General features: G+C 37.3%; 1 protein-coding gene across 1 annotated transcript in view; it reads right to left on the bottom strand.

Annotated features, from left to right (window-relative positions):
• Window positions 1-19230, bottom strand: part of BIN2 (bridging integrator 2) — a 151478-nt gene that overhangs the window by 6631 nt on the left and 125617 nt on the right. The window contains exons 8-11 of the mRNA XM_053708227.1: window positions 18290-18365; window positions 9910-9992; window positions 3808-5009; window positions 430-581 (exon numbers count right to left, since the gene is read on the bottom strand). Coding sequence (XP_053564202.1) covers window positions 430-581; window positions 3808-5009; window positions 9910-9992; window positions 18290-18365 — 1513 coding nt within the window. The remainder of the gene's footprint in view (window positions 1-429; window positions 582-3807; window positions 5010-9909; window positions 9993-18289; window positions 18366-19230) is intronic.

The following is a 19230-nucleotide window of genomic DNA, read 5'->3' on the forward strand; positions in this document are numbered from 1 at the left end:
GTAATATTGATAGCACACCCTACACTCCACTTGTTATATGGGCCATTATTTTTTAGGAGCTTAGACTATTAAAATGTAACCTATGTAATACTTTTTGTAGCTGTCTTTATAACATTATAAGTGTGACTGTTAATGTGGAAAGAGTTTGTGCCACAAGAGGGCAGTATTGTAAAGTGTTAACATTCGATATCCAATCTTGTATCATTAATAGTATTTGCATATTCACTTGTATGCAGAATTGTGCAATAAAGTAAGAATTCAACATTGAAATTTAGTTATAAAAATACATTAGGTAGGTACAGTCCTCAAATACATGACCGAATAGTGACTTTTCTGACATAAAAGAGGAAAATACGACTGCATATTGCTTTAATATTAATTAATTAATGCACAAATCAAAACACAATGGATTTATGTCATTTATATTACCTGGAATGAAATGCTTTGCTCTTCTACATTTTTCTCGCCAATATATAAGGCTTCTTTTTCAGTTTCTATATTTGTATTAACATCTGTAGCGGAAGATATTTTATCGCAAATCGTTGAGATTTCTTGACATGGATCATGTGCTGTTGGGGCATCTTTATAAAAATAAAAATAGGATACATTTTAGTTTAGGGTTAATCATTTGTATTTATTTTTGGTTGCAGCAGGTTCCAAATAAAATATTGGCTATCACCCAGGACAGAACTCAGTGATCCCCATCTAGATATTATCCTTGTGGGTATCTCCCTTGACTGTTTCACAGTGTTCCAAGAATTTTGCCTATAATTACTGACATGAGTTGCATGGGATGTCATCCCGCATGCAGTTGGTGGTTGTTTCCCTATAAGAGGAGGTACAGTGTTCAAGTGCACAAATTTACACTTACATATTCATGTTGACACATTTTATACCCACTCTCACAATTGCACATTCACAGTTAGGGAAATACCATACATACCTGGGGGTCTTCCTCAAGTACATATTTCCTCAGTTTATGCTGCAGTAAAAATTCAGGACTTGCAATTGTGTATCACTAATTTTATTAACAGCTATTTAAAAAAGGTGGAGGGTATGTGTACAAATCTGTGCCAAAACATGCTGCAAAAGTCTGTTGTAGGCAACAGAAAGGTGTAAGAGATGTAGCACTGAAGGGGTTGAGGAGTCACTTTACTTATGGAGGGCTGCTCCCTGCCTCATTAACTTCCCTTACACATGCCTCACTAACTCTTTACCGGTAAGCAGGCATTAATGAGGAGACCCCCAGAAGTTGAAAAAGGGACCTAACCGTGCTCTTATACTCTTGAGCTATTAGGAGGCAGTGGGCTTCCCCTTTGTCAGCTTCTAGGGGAAGTGTGACCTTTCCTCACTGCTACCATCTACTTGCCATCAGAGTGGGCCAATATTCTACAACAATAAGGGTCCTGCATTTTGGTTGCGTTTCTCTTTAAGCATATAATTTTACCTGTATAAAGCTATATTGTCCTACAATTCATCCAATTGGATCTAGCTATGAATACTGTTAGTTCCCTCTCAACAGTCTCCTCTTAAGTTATAAGAATAGAGATATAATTAATAAGTATATATAATCAACTCTTGGAATTCCAAAATCTCACTTTTAGGTGGTGGTGTAGAAGGGTAACATAAAAAAATATAAAAGTTTGCTCTTAGGCACAGTAGAAAAATTGTAGACAATATTAAGCACCTATTTAAAAATAAAAAAATACTCTGAACTTTAATGCTTGGTTGAAATTTGTAAGTATCATCTACATAATAAAAAATGTGTTATTGATGACTCCTTATACGCACAAACATCAACTTATTTTGGCTAAATAAGCTTAGTTACCCCGATGGTTCTGCGGAATCTGTTGGCGCTCTACAAAATAACCGATAATAATAATAAAATATTAGGGCTTGACAACTATTTGTTATCTGTAGATATTGTTGTTATTATTAATAATAATCATCAAGATTATAAGTGTTGCGGTATGGCTATACCGCTGAAAAATTGGCCATTGCGTGCGGAATATGCAGGTCTCCTGTATTACAAGTCGCAGCGGTACAGCTATACCGCTTGCATTTTAGCCTTTACGCAACTCTCCATTTCACACTCAATAGCGCTATGGAAAGTGCGATACTGCTATTTTTTTGCGTTATTTACGCACCGGGTTTAGCGCACAACTTGTTATCTTGGTGAATATTTTTCGATTGGTCATATCTACAACTGTGAATAAGGAAGTTGTACTTCAATGAAGATTTTATAAATAAAGATCAAGGCCTTGAATTTAAATAAAATTCCAGAACTTTAGAAAGTAATATGTGAGAGGACCCATTTCACTTTTTTTTCACACCCATCTGTATTGAAGGTCCAATAGTCATTTATAGAGAACACGGTTACAGAATAAACTGACATTTGATGTAACTTATCATCCTCTAAACTGCAAAATTCTAGTCTAATTTTATAATTACAATGTTGATTTCCCATTTAATAACTATAATTTTATTTCTGACTTTAACAAAAGATTTAGATTACTTACATTCTTAACTAAAATTTTGTTATTGTTCGCACAGTTTGTTGGACCTACTAATTATCCAAATTGCTGGCTATGCCTTCTCTATGTTGTTTGTATTCAACTTGAGAATAGCAGCCTTCTTCAAAAAAATTTTTTCCCCAAGACCTAGTTCAATGATACCACATACCACCTTCGCCACCCTATTTTTATGCTTGGTCTGAAAATTTCTGAAGTAATATACAAGATAGCTGCAATTCTTTGGCAAAGTTAGTAAAAATTTGTCCGTAGTTTATTCCTAATTGTAGTCAAACTTGAAAGTGTTTTAAAAGGTAATAACACATACTTTGATACAACACACACCACACACTCTGATACAACACACACACCACACACTGTCATACAACATGCACACACTCTCATACAACACATTCACATACCATACACTCTCATACAACACACACCACACACTCTCATACAATGCGCACACACACCGCACACTCTCATACAACACGTACACACATCACTCACTCTAACACACATACAACACACAAACGCTCTCATAGAATACACACACCACATACACTCTCATACAACACACACCAAACACTCTCATACAACACACACCAAACACTCTCATACAACACACACACCACACACTCTCATACAACACACGCCACACATTGTCATACAACACGCACACACTCTCATACAACACATTCACATATCATACACTCTCATACAACACACACACCACACACTCTCATACAATACGCACACACCACACACACTCTCATACAACAAAAGCACACACCACACACACTCTCATACAATATGCACACACACTGTACACTCTCACACACCACACACACTCTCATACAACACACACGCTCTCATATAATACACACACCACATACACTCTCATACAACACACACACCCCACACTCTCTCATACGACACATACACACACTCTTAAATTACACATATACACACTATCATATTACACATACACACTCATATAACTTTCTCTCCTACAACACACAAGCCGTGACCCAGTAAATATGGTGTTGGGACCCAGTAATGGGTCCCCGACCCGTGGTTTGAATAACCTGGTTATAAAGGGTAGCTAAGGGAAGCTCCATATGAAAATACATTCTCTTAAGATGTATGGATATGTGATAAAGAAGAGAAGCTGCTAGGTATCTATGAACATATTAGATTAGTTCATATTTGTGAATATTTTTTCAATTTGTTGGTACATACACTTTTGGGTAGTGTTAGTTTATATTAATATGAAAAACAAAATGGTTCTTACCCAAATCATCTGCCGTATTGCTCTTCTCTCTTTCAGTGGATGTATAATAAAATTCTTTATTTTGGGTTGGGCTCACAAAATTCTGATGTGGAACACTTTCATCAGTCTCTTTAACGCAAGTTCTTAGTGAATCACACAAAGCAGATTCTTCTGATTCTTTGTTAACAGTATCCTGAAGCAATTTTATTTCAGACTCAGCTTGTTCGATTCTAACGACTTTGGTTACAACGGTTTCCATTTGTTCAATGCCTTCTTCAGATACTATTTGATTATTTGCTGAGTTTTCAAATATGTTATGTCCCTGCATGCATTTGGTGGTGTCCTGCTCTTCCATGGTTTGTAAGTTACTTTGAACAAAATTATTGGATTTCATGTCAGTCATTTTTTCAGCAGCTACCACTGTTAATTCACCTGACACTACCTGGTTTGTATCCTCCTCTATTCTTTCCTGTGATTCCTGTACAGTGTTTGCAGACAGTTCTGTTGTTGAGCCTTTTAAACTGATTTGTGTTTTTGTATTTGTGTTTTCAGACCCTCCCTGTGCTGCTTCATGTGTGTTTTCAATTTCTCCAGGGGAATCTTGTTTTATTTTTCCCATAGTCCCATCTAATATTTCCTCTGATTCTCCTGCTATTTGTTTCATTAAAATATTGTGTGCTGTTTTGCTTAGGACATCACTGTTTACATTTGTTGGGGATTGCTCTGTAGTTACTACTGATGCACTGTGTATATCGTCTCCTGAACAGCTCTGTGTAGTTTCTTCTGAGTCTTTCAGTGTTGTGTCCACTTGTGTATTTGAGTTTGAGTCTTCTTTTACTACTTTATCTGGGTCTTCTTGATTTTGGTCTTCTATGCCTTTTTGTGCAGAACCTGATGTTTCTTGTGTAGTACTGAAGTCCTTCAGTTCTATATCCACCTCAGTAGGTTGAAATATTTCTTTATTTTTGGTTTCCTTTGATATTTCAACACCAGGTTCTTCCAAACAATGTTCTGTAGTAGTCTGAGATATATCTACTGGAGGGTCCTGGGAAAATTCACCAGAATCTCCATCTGTAGTATCCGAATCTTGAGTTTCACTGGAATTATTTTCAGATTTCTGAGGAGTGGAATCTCCTGGGTTGGTAGTTATGGTGTCTTCTAAATTTGTAAAAACAAAACTTGCGGGGCTTATAGGTGATGAGATAATCAGAGATTTTCTGTTACTGGAAAATGATATTCAAAATAAGTTCCTCAGTGGGAGGAGCATTCAAATGAGTTAAAGGGACAGTCTACAATATAATTTTTATAGTTTTAAAATATAGATAATCCCTATATTACCCATTCACCAGTTTTGCATAACCAACAAAGGTATATTAAGAACACAGATATGTTAGGTCCCAGCAATCCCTATGTCCTAGACTATACCTTAAAATATCATAAAATATATCAAAAATAAAAATAGAAAATAAAAAATAAACTGCCAGATTACGAGTTTTGCGTGAGGAGCTATGCGGTGCTAACAAGCAGTTTTGTCTCACCGCTCACTTACCTACAGCGCTAGTATTACAGGTTTTTACAAACCCGGTGTTAAAAGGCAAGAAGTGAGCAATGAGCAAAATTGTGCTCCTTACCGCACTCCAATACCACCGCTGCTTAAGTCAGCGGTGAGCTGGTTGTACGTGCTCATGCACGATTTCCCCATAGACATCAATGGGGAGAGCCGGCTGAGAAAAAGTCTAACACCCTAACATGAACCCTGAGTCTAATCACCCCTAACCTTACACTTATTAACCCATAATCTGCCGCCCCCGACATCGCCGACACCTGCATTATATTTATTAACCCCTAATCTGCCGCTCTGGACACCACCGCCACCTACATTATACTTCTGAACCCCTAATCTGCTGCCCCCAACATCGCCGACACCTACATTATATTTATTAACCCCTAATCTCGCTCCCCCAATGTCGCCACAACTTACCTACACTTATTAACCCCTAATCTGCTGCCCCCAACGTCGCCGCCACTATATTAAATTTATTAACCCCTAAACCTAAGTCTAACCCTAACACCCCCTAACTTAAATATAATTTAAATAAATCTAAATAAAATTCCTATCATTAACTACATTATTCCTATTTAAAACAAAATACTTACCTATAAAATAAACCCTAAGCTAGCTACAATATAACTAATAGTTACATTGTATCTATCTTAGGGTTTATTTTTATTTTACAGGCAAGTTTGTATTTATTTTAACTAGGTAGAATAGTTATTAAATAGTTATTAACTATTTAATAACTACCTAGCTAAAATAAATACAAATTTACCTGTAAAATAAAACCTAACCTAAGTTACAATAACACCTAACACTACACTATAATTAAATAAATTCCCTACATTAAATACAAATAAATAAATTAAATTAAATTAGCTAAATCACAAAAAAAACACTAAATTACAGAAAATAAAAATCAAATTACAGATCTTTAAAATAATTACACCTAATCTAATAGCCCCCCCCCCAAATTAAAAAAAAAACCCTAGGCCTTAAAAGGGCCTTTTGCAGGGCATTGCCCCAAAGAATTCAACTCTTTTTCCTGTAATAAAAAATACAAACACCCCCCACCCCCCAACAGTAAAACCCACCACCCACACAACCAACCCCCCAAATAAAATACTAACTAAAAAAAAACCTAAGCTTCCCATTGCTCTGAAAAGGACATTTGTATGGGCATTGCCCTTAAAAGGGCATTTAGCTCTATTGCGGCCCAAAGCCCTAACCTAAAAAATAAACCCACCCAATATACCCTTAAAAAAATCCTAACACTAACCCCCGAAGATTCACTTACCAGGAGAAGTCTTCATCCAAGCGGCAATATGTCCTCAACAAAGCCGGCAGAAGTGCTCCTCCAGACGGACAGAAGTGGTCCTCCAGACGGGCAGAAGTCTTCATCCAGACGGCATCTTCTATCTTCATCCTTCCGGCGCGGAGCGGGTCCATTTTCAAGACATCCGTCGCGGAGCATCCTCTTCTTCCGACGGCTTCTTCGTAATGAATATCACTTTAAGTGACGTCATCCAATCGGAATTAAGGTAGAAAAAATCCTATTGGCTGATGGCATTCTATTGGCTGTTCCAATCAGCCAATAGAATGCAAGCTCAATCCTATTGGCTGATTGGATCAGCCAATAGGATTGAGGTTCAATCCTATTGACTGATTGCATCAGCCAATAGGATTTTTTCTACCTTAATTCCGATTAACTGATAGAATTCTATGAGCCAATCGGAATCTAAAAGACGCCATCTTGGATGACGTCACTTAAAGTGATATTTATTACGAAGAAGCCGTCGGAAGAAGAGGATGCTCCACGTTGGATGTCTTGAAGATGGACCCGCTCCGTGCCGGAAGGATGAAGATAGAAGATGCCATCTGGATGAAGACTTCTGCCCGTCTGGAGGACCACTTCTGCCTGTCTGGAGGACCACTTATGCCGGCTTTGTTGAGGACATCTTGTCGCTTGGATGCAGACTTCTCCCGGTAAGCGAATCTTCGGGGAGTTAGGATTTTTTTAAGGATGTATTGGGTGGGTTTATTTTTTAGATTAGGGACTGTGGGCCGCAATAGAGCGAAATACACTTTTAAGGGCAATGCCCATACAAGTGCCCTTTTCAGGGCAATGGGGAGCTTAGTTTTTTTTTAGTTAGGTTTTTATTTGGGGGGTTGGTTGTGTGGGTAGTGGGTTTTACTGTTGGGGGGGTGTTTGTATTTTTTTTTTTACAGGAAAAGAGCTGATTTCTTTGGGGCAATGCCCCGCAAAAGGCCCTTTTAAGGGCTATTGGTAGTTTAGTTTAGGCTAGGTTTTTTTTTTATTTTGGGGGGGGGCTTTTTTATTTTGATAGGGCTATTAGATTAGGTGTAATTAGTTTAAATATCTGTAATTTGTTTTTTATTTTCTGTAATTTAGTGGGGGGGGGGTTTGTGTGATTTAGCTAATTTAATTTAATTTATTTAATTGTATTTAATTTAGGGAATTGATTTAATTATAGTGTAGTGTTAGGTGTTATTGTAACTTGGGTTAGGTTTTATTTTACAGGTAAATTTGTATTTATTTTAGCTAGGTAGGTAATAAATGGTTAATAACTATTTAGTAACTATTCTACCTAGTTAAAATAAATACAAACTTGTCTGTAAAATAAAAATAAACTCTAAGCTAGCTACAATGTAACTATTAGTTATATTGTAGCTAGCTTAGGGTTTATTTTATAGGTAAGTATTTATTTTTAAATAGGAATAATTTAGTTTAATGATAGTAATTTTATTTAGATTTATTTTAATTATGTTTAAGTTAAGGGGTGTTAGGGTTAGGGTTAGACTTAGGTTTAGGGGTTAATACATTTAATATAGTGGCGGCGACGTTGGGGAAGGCAGATTAGGGGTTAATAAATATAATGTAGGTGGCGACGATGTTAGGGGCGGCAGATTAGGGGTTAATCATTTTTAACTAGTGTTTGCGAGGCGGGAGTGCGGCGGTTTAGGGGTTAATATGTTTATTATAGTGGCGGCGATGTCCGAAGCGGCAGATAAGGGGTTAAAAGTTTTATTTTAGTGTTTGCAATGTGGGAGGGCCTCGGTTTAGGGGTTAATAGGTACCGGTAGTTTATGGGTGTTAGTGTACTTTTTAGCACTTTAGTTATGAGTTTTATGCTACAGCGTTGTAGTGTAAAACTCATAACTACTGACTTTAGAATGCGTTACGGATCTTGGAGGTAGAGGGTGTACCGCTCACTTTTTGGCCTCCCAGGACAGGCTCGTAATACCGGCGTTATGGAAGTCCCATAGAAAAAAGGGTTTACGAAGTTTACATAAGCCGGTTTGTGGTAAGCCCAAAAAAGTTTGCGGGGCCCCTAAACCTGCAAGACTCGTAATAGCAGCGGGCATTAAAAAAGCAGCGTTAGGACCTGTTAACGCTGCTTTTTTTACCTTAACGCACAACTCATAATCTAGCCGTATAGTTGCAATGTTAAAATACAATTATAAATGATACAATCAATGGCAACATGTAAGTCCAAAGATCATTCAATGTAATGATACGCAAAAAAAAACAATATGTGTGAAGGTACACACAAGCGTATATACTGACACAGTCCAATAATTCACCAGAACTCTCCTCAGGCCAATGGTGAAAAAAGGAGGATTTCCCAGCAGATAATGATATACCAGAAATGAGGCCACTCTTCTATAATGTCCCGCCAGACAATTCAAAAGCTCTATAATACAAAAGTAGAATGTGCATCATGGTATAGATCAACGGGGGTTATTCAGACCTACTCACATGTAGAAAAGTACTATTACGTGGAGGATCTGGCTTGCCTGCGTGCACGTAATAGTTATTTTCTACATGTGAGTAGGTCGGATTAACCCCCTCACCCCTACTCTGTTTTCTACTGATCTATACCATGAGGCACATTCTACTTTTTGTATTATACATTTATATTAATATACTTCTTACCTCTGTGATTACCTTGTATCTAAGCATCTTCTGACAGCCCCCTAATCACATGACTTTTTATTTATTTATTATCTATTGACTTGCATTTAGTAACTCCTTGGGTGTTAACACAATGTTATCTATATGACCCACATAAACTAGCAGTCTCCTTTTGTGAAAAGCATATCAAATAGCATGTGATTAAGAGGCTGTCTATAGTGGTTTAGAAACAGGCAGAAATTAAGAGGTTTAAATGTTATAAAGTATATTAATATATCAATGTTGGTTGTGCATAACTGGGGAATGGGTAGTAAAGGCATTATCTATCTTTTTAAACAATAACAATTTTAGTGTAGACTGTCCCTTTAATACAATAAGATCACTATTCTACAAGTGGGCATATGCAGGCTGAATTTTATTGTCGCTTTCTGTATAATAGAGGACTTGTCTCACTAATTTGTTTACTGTAACTTAAATCAATGATATAGATATATAAGATAGATTGCATACATAGATTTATAATTAAACAATAAAAAAAGAATTAATAGGAAAATACACCAAACTATTTCTACCAATAATACATTTTTAAATTAGATTATTCAGTGAAAATCAAATTAAAAAATATATATACCTTTTTAGTCCTTTAATAACAAAAACCTTGTTGGAGTGCTGTTTCTCCAGTTTGCCCATCACATCATATAGGTCATGATTCAGCTAAAATGGAAGGACAACAACACCATTACTAAATTATATATGTAACTGAAGGAACATGGTGATAAGTTGGCCAGTTGGCCACTACTTGAATGAAATAAGAGATTGATTCTCTAGGTTAGACCCAATTAGTCCATCTAGTTAAAAGGACATTGTAATGTAAAAAGACATGCGCTAATTTGTTATAGCATGTCATTTTTGGACTACTTACCATGGAACTATTTATTGGGGTTAAATACATAGAGAAAGTCACACTTTGGAGCCACAGTAAACTACCAGTCCTGAACAGGAAACAGTTGATGAGCCAATTGTCAGTGGCAATCCCACAACCCTGTAGATCACCAGTTGTGTTCAGCTCGTGAGCTGTAGTGCTTGCAACCCGAATAAGACTTTACCTATGAATTTAACCATTTTGCCAGCGTTAAACACATAGGGGTCGATTTCCACCCGAGCCTTTAGGCTCGCCAGAAACAACAGTTATGAAACAGCGGTGTAAAGACTGCTGCTCCATAACTTGTCCTCTGCCTCTGAGGCTGCGGTCTTCAATCTGCCCGATCCTATACGATTGGGCTGATTGACACCCCCTGCTAGCAGCCGATTGGTCGCAAATCTGCAGGGCGTGGCATTACACAAGTAGTTCTGGTGAACTGCTTGTGTAATGATAAATGCAGACAGCATATGCTGTCGGCATTCATCGATGTCTGTCGGACATGATACGCTGCAGCATATCATGTCGGACAGACATTGGTAAATCTACCCCATAGTGTTCTATGGAAAGATTCATTAATCATTTTTCTTGACGGTTTTCATCCAGCATTTAAAGATACATTCAAGTACAATAAAACTTTTATCACTATGTACCCCCTGGAGAAAGGACAAACAAAGAGTTAAAGGAACATGCAAGTCAAAATCTATTAGCACATTTACCTTGGTATCCTTTGTTAAAACGTATAAATACTGATAAATGAGCATTGACTTAATAACTAACCAGTAAGTGCATTTTATTATTATGTTAGAATCCCTTTAAGTTCACCCTGTGCATTGTATTGTTACAGTTTAACTGATGCTGGTAACACTGGTGTTTCTAGACTGTAACATTTAGGGGATCAATAAATTTGAAAAAGTTAACTATCAAGGGTGCAGGAAGGTACCAATTGGGGAACTCGTGTTTTACTACCTATGCTTTACTTTAAAGGGACAGTCTAGTTAAAATGTAACTTTCATGATTCAGATAGGGAATGCAATTGTAAACAACTTTCCAATTCACTTTGATCATCAAAGTTGCTTTGTTCTCTTGGTATTCTTAGTTGAAAGTTAAACCTAGGTAGGCTCATATACTAATTTCTAAGCCATTGAAGGCCACCCCTTATCTCAATGCAGTTGACAGTTTTTCACAGCTAAAGGGCGTTAGTTCATGTGTGCCACACAGATAACATTGTGCTCACCCCTGGAGTTATTTATGAGAGGGCACTGATTGGCTAAAATGCAAGTCTGCAGTTTGCAGATGCATAGATACAAGGTAATCACAGAGGTAAAAAGTATATTATTATAACTGTGTTGGCTATGCAAAACTGCGGAATGGATAATAAAGAAATTATCTATCTTTTTAAACAATAAAAATTCTGCAGTAGACTGTCCCTTTAATTTTAATTTTTGTGAATTCCAGTTTTTCCTCTTCCCTCGCACTAGACATGTAAAAAAGGGCACTACCATTCAAAATCAGGCAAACTGGCTGCTTTGTAATTTGCGGGTGCTACAGTAATGGATATTCCTTTTATTCACCATGCCTGCAGCAGTTTAAAAACATAATTTTACTTTAAAAGGGACATAAAGGAGCAATAAAAAATGCTCTAAATTGCTATTGCACTATTGAGTGAACATAACTATTAGTTTAACCCCTTCAAAAGCCTTAAACACATGGTTAAAGCCAGCTATGAATTGACAATGCACTTCTAATCCTTATCTGATCACTTCCATTGTTTGAGGGCTACACACATATGCTACTCCTTATTGGCTAAGCAGCTGTGTTCAGCTCTGGATCAGTGGTACTTAAAGAGCTGTCTTTAACTATGTGTTTAACCCCTATGTGGATTTAAAGACTAAGCTCAAGTAATAGTCAAATAATAAAATGCTTTATCACGTTAGATCATTCTTTTTCTTCATGTCCCTTTAATGCAGAATAAAAGTACAGTATACAGATTTTCTTATTTAAAGTGACATAAGCTTAACGTTAAAGTATCTAATATTTTTATTTCTTTCATGTAATTAGCAAGAGTCCATGAGCTAGTGACGTATGGGATATACATTCCTACCAGGAGGGGCAAAGTTTCCCAAACCTCAAAATGCCTATAAATACACCCCTCACCACACCCACAATTCAGTTTTACAAACTTTGCCTCCGATGGAGGTGGTGAAGTAAGTTTGTGCTAGATTCTACGTTGATATGCGCTCCGCAGCAAGTTGGAGCCCGGTTTTCCTCTCAGCGTGCAGTGAATGTCAGAGGGATGTGAGGAGAGTATTGCCTATTTGAATGCAGTGATCTCCTTCTAAGGGGTCTATTTCATAGGTTCTCTGTTATCGGTCGTAGAGATTCATCTCTTACCTCCCTTTTCAGATCGACGATATACTCTTATATATACCATTACCTCTGCTGATTCTCGTTTCAGTACTGGTTTGGCTTTCTACAATCATGTAGATGAGTGTCCTGGGGTAAGTAAATCTTATTTTCTGTGACACTCTAAGCTATGGTTGGGCACTTTGTTTATAAAGTTCTAAATATATGTATTCAAACATTTATTTGCCTTGACTCAGAATGTTCAACTTTCCTTATTTTTCAGACAGTCAGTTTCATATTTGGGATAATGCATTTGATTTAATCATTTTTTCTTACCTTCAAAAATTTGACTTTTTTCCCTGTGGGCTGTTAGGCTCGCGGGGGCTGAAAATGCTTCATTTTATTGCGTCATTCTTGGCGCAGACTTTTTTGGCGCAAAAATTCTTTTCCGTTTCCGGCGTCATACATGTCGCCGGAAGTTGCGTCATTTTTTGACGTTATTTTGCGCCGAAAATGTCGGCGTTCCGGATGTGGCGTCATTTTTGGCGCCAAAAAGCATTTAGGCGCCAAATAATGTGGGCGTCTTATTTGGCGCTAAAAAATATGGGCGTCGCTTTTGTCTCCACATTATTTAAGTCTCATTTTTCATTGCTTCTGGTTGCTAGAAGCTTGTTCTTTGGCATTTTTTCCCATTCCTGAAACTGTCATTTAAGGAATTTGATCAATTTTGCTTTATATGTTGTTGTTTTTTCTCTTACATATTGCAAGATGTCTCACGTTGCATCTGAGTCAGAAGATACTACAGGAAAATCGCTGTCTAGTGCTGGATCTACCAAAGCTAAGTGTATCTGCTGTAAACTTTTGGTAGCTATTCCTCCAGCTGTTGTTTGTATTGATTGTCATGACAAACTTGTTAATGCAGATAATATTTCCTTTAGTAAAGTACCATTGCCTGTTGCAATTCCTTCAACATCTAAGGTGCAGAATGTTCCTGATGACATAAGAGATTTTGTTTCTGAATCCATAAAGAAGGCTATGTCTGTTATTTCTCCTTCTAGTAAACGTAAAAAATCTTTTAAAACTTCTCTCCCTACAGATGAATTTTTAAATGAACATCATCATTCTGATTCTGATGACTCTTCTGGTTCAGAGGATTCTGTCTCAGAGGTTGATGCTGATAAATCTTCATATTTATTTAAAATGGAATTTATTCGTTCTTTACTTAAAGAAGTTCTAATTGCTTTAGAAATAGAGGATTCTGGTCCTCTTGATACTAATTCTAAACGTTTGGATAAGGTATTTAAATCTCCTGTGGTTATTCCAGAAGTTTTTCCTGTTCCTAATGCTATTTCTGCAGTAATTTCCAAAGAATGGGATACATTGGGTAATTCATTTACTCCTTCTAAACGTTTTAAGCAATTATATCCTGTGCCGTCTGACAGATTAGAATTTTGGGACAAAATCCCTAAGGTTGATGGGGCTATTTCTACCCTTGCTAAACGTACTACTATTCCTACGTCAGATGGTACTTCGTTTAAGGATCCTTTAGATAGGAAAATTGAATCCTTTCTAAGAAAAGCTTATCTGTGTTCAGGTAATCTTCTTAGACCTGCTATATCTTTGGCTGATGTTGCTGCAGCTTCAACTTTTTGGTTGGAAACCTTAGCGCAACAAGTAACACATCATGATTCTCATGATATTATTATTCTTCTTCAGCATGCTAATAATTTTATCTGTGATGCCATCTTTGATATTATCAGGGTTGATGTCAGGTTTATGTCTCTAGCTATTTTAGCTAGAAGAGCTTTATGGCTTAAGACTTGGAATGCTGATATGGCTTCTAAATCAACTCTACTTTCCATTTCTTTCCAGGGTAACAAATTATTTGGTTCTCAGTTGGATTCTATTATTTCAACTGTTACTGGTGGGAAAGGAACTTTTTTACCACAGGATAAAAAATCTAAGGGTAAAAACAGAGCTAATAATCGTTTTCGTTCCTTTCGTTTCAACAAAGAACAAAAATCTGATCCTTCATCCTCAGGAGCAGTTTCAGTTTGGAAACCATCTCCAATCTGGAATAAATCCAAGCCAGCCAGAAAGGCAAAGCCTGCTTCTAAGTCCACATGAAGGTGCGGCCCTCATTCCAGCTCAGCTGGTAGGGGGCAGGTTACGTTTTTTCAAAGAAATTTGGATCACTTCTGTTCACAATCTTTGGATTCAGAACATTGTTTCAGAAGGGTACAGAATTGGTTTCAAGATGAGACCTCCTGCAAAGAGATTTTTTCTTTCCCGTGTCCCAGTAAATCCAGTAAAAGCTCAAGCATTTCTGAATTGTGTTTCAGATCTAGAGTTGACTGGAGTAATTATGCCAGTTCCAGTTCAGGAACAGGGGATGGGGTTTTATTCAAATCTCTTCATTGTACCAAAGAAGGAGAATTCCTTCAGACCAGTTCTGGATCTAAAAATATTGAATCGTTATGTAAGGATACCAACGTTCAAGATGGTAACTGTAAGGACTATCTTGCCTTTTGTTCAGCAAGGGAATTATATGTCCACAATAGATTTACAGGATGCATATCTGCATATTCCGATTCATCCGGATCATTATCGGTTCCTGAGATTCTCTTTTCTGGACAAGCATTACCAGTTTGTGGCTCTGCCGTTTGGCCTTGCTACAGCTCCAAGAATTTTTACAAAGGTTCTCGGTGCCCTTCTGTCTGTAATCAGAGAACAGGGTATTGTGGTATTTCCTTATTTGGACGATATCTTGGTACTCGCTCAGTCTTTACATTTAGCAGAATTTCATACGAATCGACTTGTGTTGTTTCTTCAAGATCATGGTTGGAGGATCAATTTACCAAAAAGTTCATTGATTCCTCAGACAAGGGTAACCTTTCTGGGTTTCCAAATAGATTCAGTGTCCATGACTCTGTCTTTAACAGACAAGAGGCGTCTAAAACTGATGGCAGCTTGTCGAAACCTTCAGTCACAATCATTCCCTTCGGTAGCCTTATGCATGGAAATTCTAGGTCTTATGACTGCTGCATCGGACGCGATCCCCTTTGCTCGTTTTCACATGCGACCTCTTCAGCTTTTTATGCTGAATCAATGGTGCAAGGATTACACAAAGATATCTCAATTAATATCTTTAAAACCGATTGTTCGACACTCTCTAACGTGGTGGACAGATCACCATCGTTTAATTCAGGGGGCTTCTTTTGTGCTTCCGACCTGGACTGTAATTTCAACAGATGCAAGTCTCACAGGTTGGGGAGCTGTGTGGGGATCTCTGACGGCACAAGGAGTTTGGGAATCTCAGGAGGTGAGATTACCGATCAATATTTTGGAACTCCGTGCAATTTTCAGAGCTCTTCAGTTTTGGCCTCTTCTGAAGAGAGAATCGTTCATTTGTTTTCAGACAGACAATGTCACAACTGTGGCATACATCAATCATCAAGGAGGAACTCACAGTCCTCTGGCTATGAAAGAAGTATCTCGAATTTTGGTTTGGGCGGAATCCAGCTCCTGTCTAATCTCTGCGGTTCATATCCCAGGTGTAGACAATTGGGAAGCGGATTATCTCAGTCGCCAAACGTTGCATCCGGGCGAATGGTCTCTTCACCCAGAGGTATTTCTTCAGATCGTTCAAATGTGGGAACTTCCAGAAATAGATTTGATGGCGTCCCATCTAAACAAGAAACTTCCCAGATATCTGTCCAGATCCCGGGATCCTCAGGCGGAGGCAGTGGATGCATTATCACTTCCTTGGAAGTATCATCCTGCCTATATCTTTCCGCCTCTAGTTCTTCTTCCAAGAGTAATCTCCAAGATTCTGAAGGAATGCTCGTTTGTTCTGCTGGTAGCTCCGGCATGGCCTCACAGGTTTTGGTATGCGGATCTTGTCCGGATGGCCTCTTGCCAACCGTGGACTCTTCCGTTAAGACCAGACCTTCTGTCACAAGGTCCTTTTTCCATCAGGATCTGAAATCCTTAAATTTAAAGGTATGGAGATTGAACGCTTGATTCTTCGTCAAAGAGGTTTCTCTGACGCTGTGATTAATACTATGTTACAGGCTCGTAAATCTGTATCTAGAGAGATATATTATAGAGTCTGGAAGACTTATATTTCTTGGTGTATTTCTCATCATTTTTCTTGGCTTTCTTTTAGAATTCCGAGAATTTTACAGTTTCTTCAGGATGGTTTAGATAAAGGTTTGTCCGCAAGTTCCTTGAAAGGACAAATCTCTGCTCTTTCTGTTCTTTTTCACAGAAAGATTGCTATTCTTCCTGATATTCATTGTTTTGTACAAGCTTTGGTTCGTATAAAACCTGTCATTAAGTCAATTTCTCCTCCTTGGAGTTTGAATTTGGTTCTGGGGGCTCTTCAAGCTCCTCCGTTTGAACCTATGCATTCATTGGACATTAAATTACTTTCTTGGAAAGTTTTGTTCCTTTTGGCCATCTCTTCTGCCAGAAGAGTTTCTGAATTATCCTCTCTTTCTTGTGAGTCTCCTTTTCTGATTTTTCATCAGGATAAGGCGGTGTTGCGAACTTCTTTTGAATTTTTACCTAAAGTTGTGAATTCCAACAACATTAGTAGAGAAATTGTGGTTTCTTCATTATGTCCTAATCCTAAGAATTCTAAGGAGAAATCGCTGCATTCTTTGGATGTTGTTAGAGCTTTGAAATATTATGTTGAAGCTACTAAATCTTTCAGAAAGACTTCTAGTCTATTTGTTATCTTTTCCGGTTCTAGAAAAGGCCAGAAAGCTTCTGCCATTTCTTTGGCATCTTGGTTGAAATCTTTAATTCATCTTGCCTATGTTGAGTCGGGTAAAACTCCGCCTCAGAGAATTACAGCTCATTCTACTAGGTCAGTTTCTACTTCCTGGGCGTTTAGGAATGAAGCTTCGGTTGATCAGATTTGCAAAGCAGCAACTTGGTCCTCTTTGCATACTTTTACTAAATTCTACCATTTTGATGTATTTTCTTCTTCTGAAGCAGTTTTTGGTAGAAAAGTACTTCAGGCAGCGGTTTCAGTTTGAATCTTCTGCTTATGTTTTTCGTTAAACTTTATTTTGGGTGTGGATTATTTTCAGCAGGAATTGGCTGTCTTTATTTTATCCCTCCCTCTCTAGTGACTCTTGTGTGGAAAGATCCACATCTTGGGTAATCATTATCCCATACGTCACTAGCTCATGGACTCTTGCTAATTACATGAAAGAAAACATAATTTACGTAAGAACTTACCTGATAAATTCATTTCTTTCATATTAGCAAGAGTCCATGAGGCCCGCCCTTTTTTTGGGGTGGTTATGATTTTTTTGTATAAAGCACAATTATTCCAATTCCTTATTTTATATGCTTTCGCACTTTTTTCTTATCACCCCACTTCTTGGCTATTCGTTAAACTGAATTGTGGGTGTGGTGAGGGGTGTATTTATAGGCATTTTGAGGTTTGGGAAACTTTGCCCCTCCTGGTAGGAATGTATATCCCATACGTCACTAGCTCATGGACTCTTGCTAATATGAAAGAAATTAATTTATCAGGTAAGTTCTTACATAAATTATGTTTTTTGAATAACTCATAGTCTACCTTTTTGACGTACACAGCAAAAACTAATAAAAGAAGAAAAAGTGTTGAGGAACCAAAGTTGAAATACTTTTCATGCCTCATGAATTAATAACATTGCTCATTTCTTAATCCTTTTTAATCAGTAAACACTGATATAAATGTAATATTTACCTTACTCATCTCTTTGTAGAAAGTATCCCTCAGATTGGAGATGTTCTTGAATATACTTACATAGCATCCAATGCGGCTGTAAGAAAATGAGAATGAAATGTAAATTAAGGTAAAGCTACATAAAAATTGCTAATAAGCTGGCACTATTATATACTATACTGTTGTATGACGAGAAATAAAGGCGCAGGTTTAGGGTTCGTTGTGTATATTGTGGCTGAATGTAATGACAGTTCCGTGTTAAATGCTGTTTTTCAAATGTTTATACCTTTTCAAAAAATTACTTGAAATTTCAAAATTTTTCTTTAGTTACAAATCTCCAAAAACCCTTAGAACATTTCTTCAGATCCACAACAGAACATCTGACCACATTTGCTACATATTTCCAAGGGAGATATAGAATGTCTTTAAAAACAGAGATTTGTTAAAGGACAAAATTGAATCCGCTATAAAAGGTTTAATTAACCAATGTAAAAATATGTATTATTTATTTGCTTACTTTTCCTACAATTTAACTCTGCAAGTTATGGTTTTATCACTATCTTTAGGATTAGACGATTAGGCAGTTGGTTAATAATATGGCTGTCCTTACAACATTTAGGCCTAAAGGACAAGTTGAGCTTAAAAATGTTAGCACTATGGTGCGTTAACATCACTCCATACGGGTTCCATTTTAAGCTCATATTACAAGTCATTTTTTTTATTGTTTGAGAGATAGTCTAGTGCACGACGACATCTACATGTTCGATAGTGTGGGTGAATTAATTCCTTACATAATAGACTTCTCTGGGGCACAGAGTAAAATTTATCTTGACCACAAAGCTGGTGGAACCCAAAAATCTACTCAAGTAGTGGAGTATTTAATTTAGTTCTGTGCTATACAATTTTGTATTTATGGAACTTAAGCATAAAATACTTCACACATACATAAATACATACATATA

Source organism: Bombina bombina, chromosome 3, assembly GCF_027579735.1.
Source record: "Bombina bombina isolate aBomBom1 chromosome 3, aBomBom1.pri, whole genome shotgun sequence".
Taxonomy (NCBI): domain Eukaryota; kingdom Metazoa; phylum Chordata; class Amphibia; order Anura; family Bombinatoridae; genus Bombina; species Bombina bombina.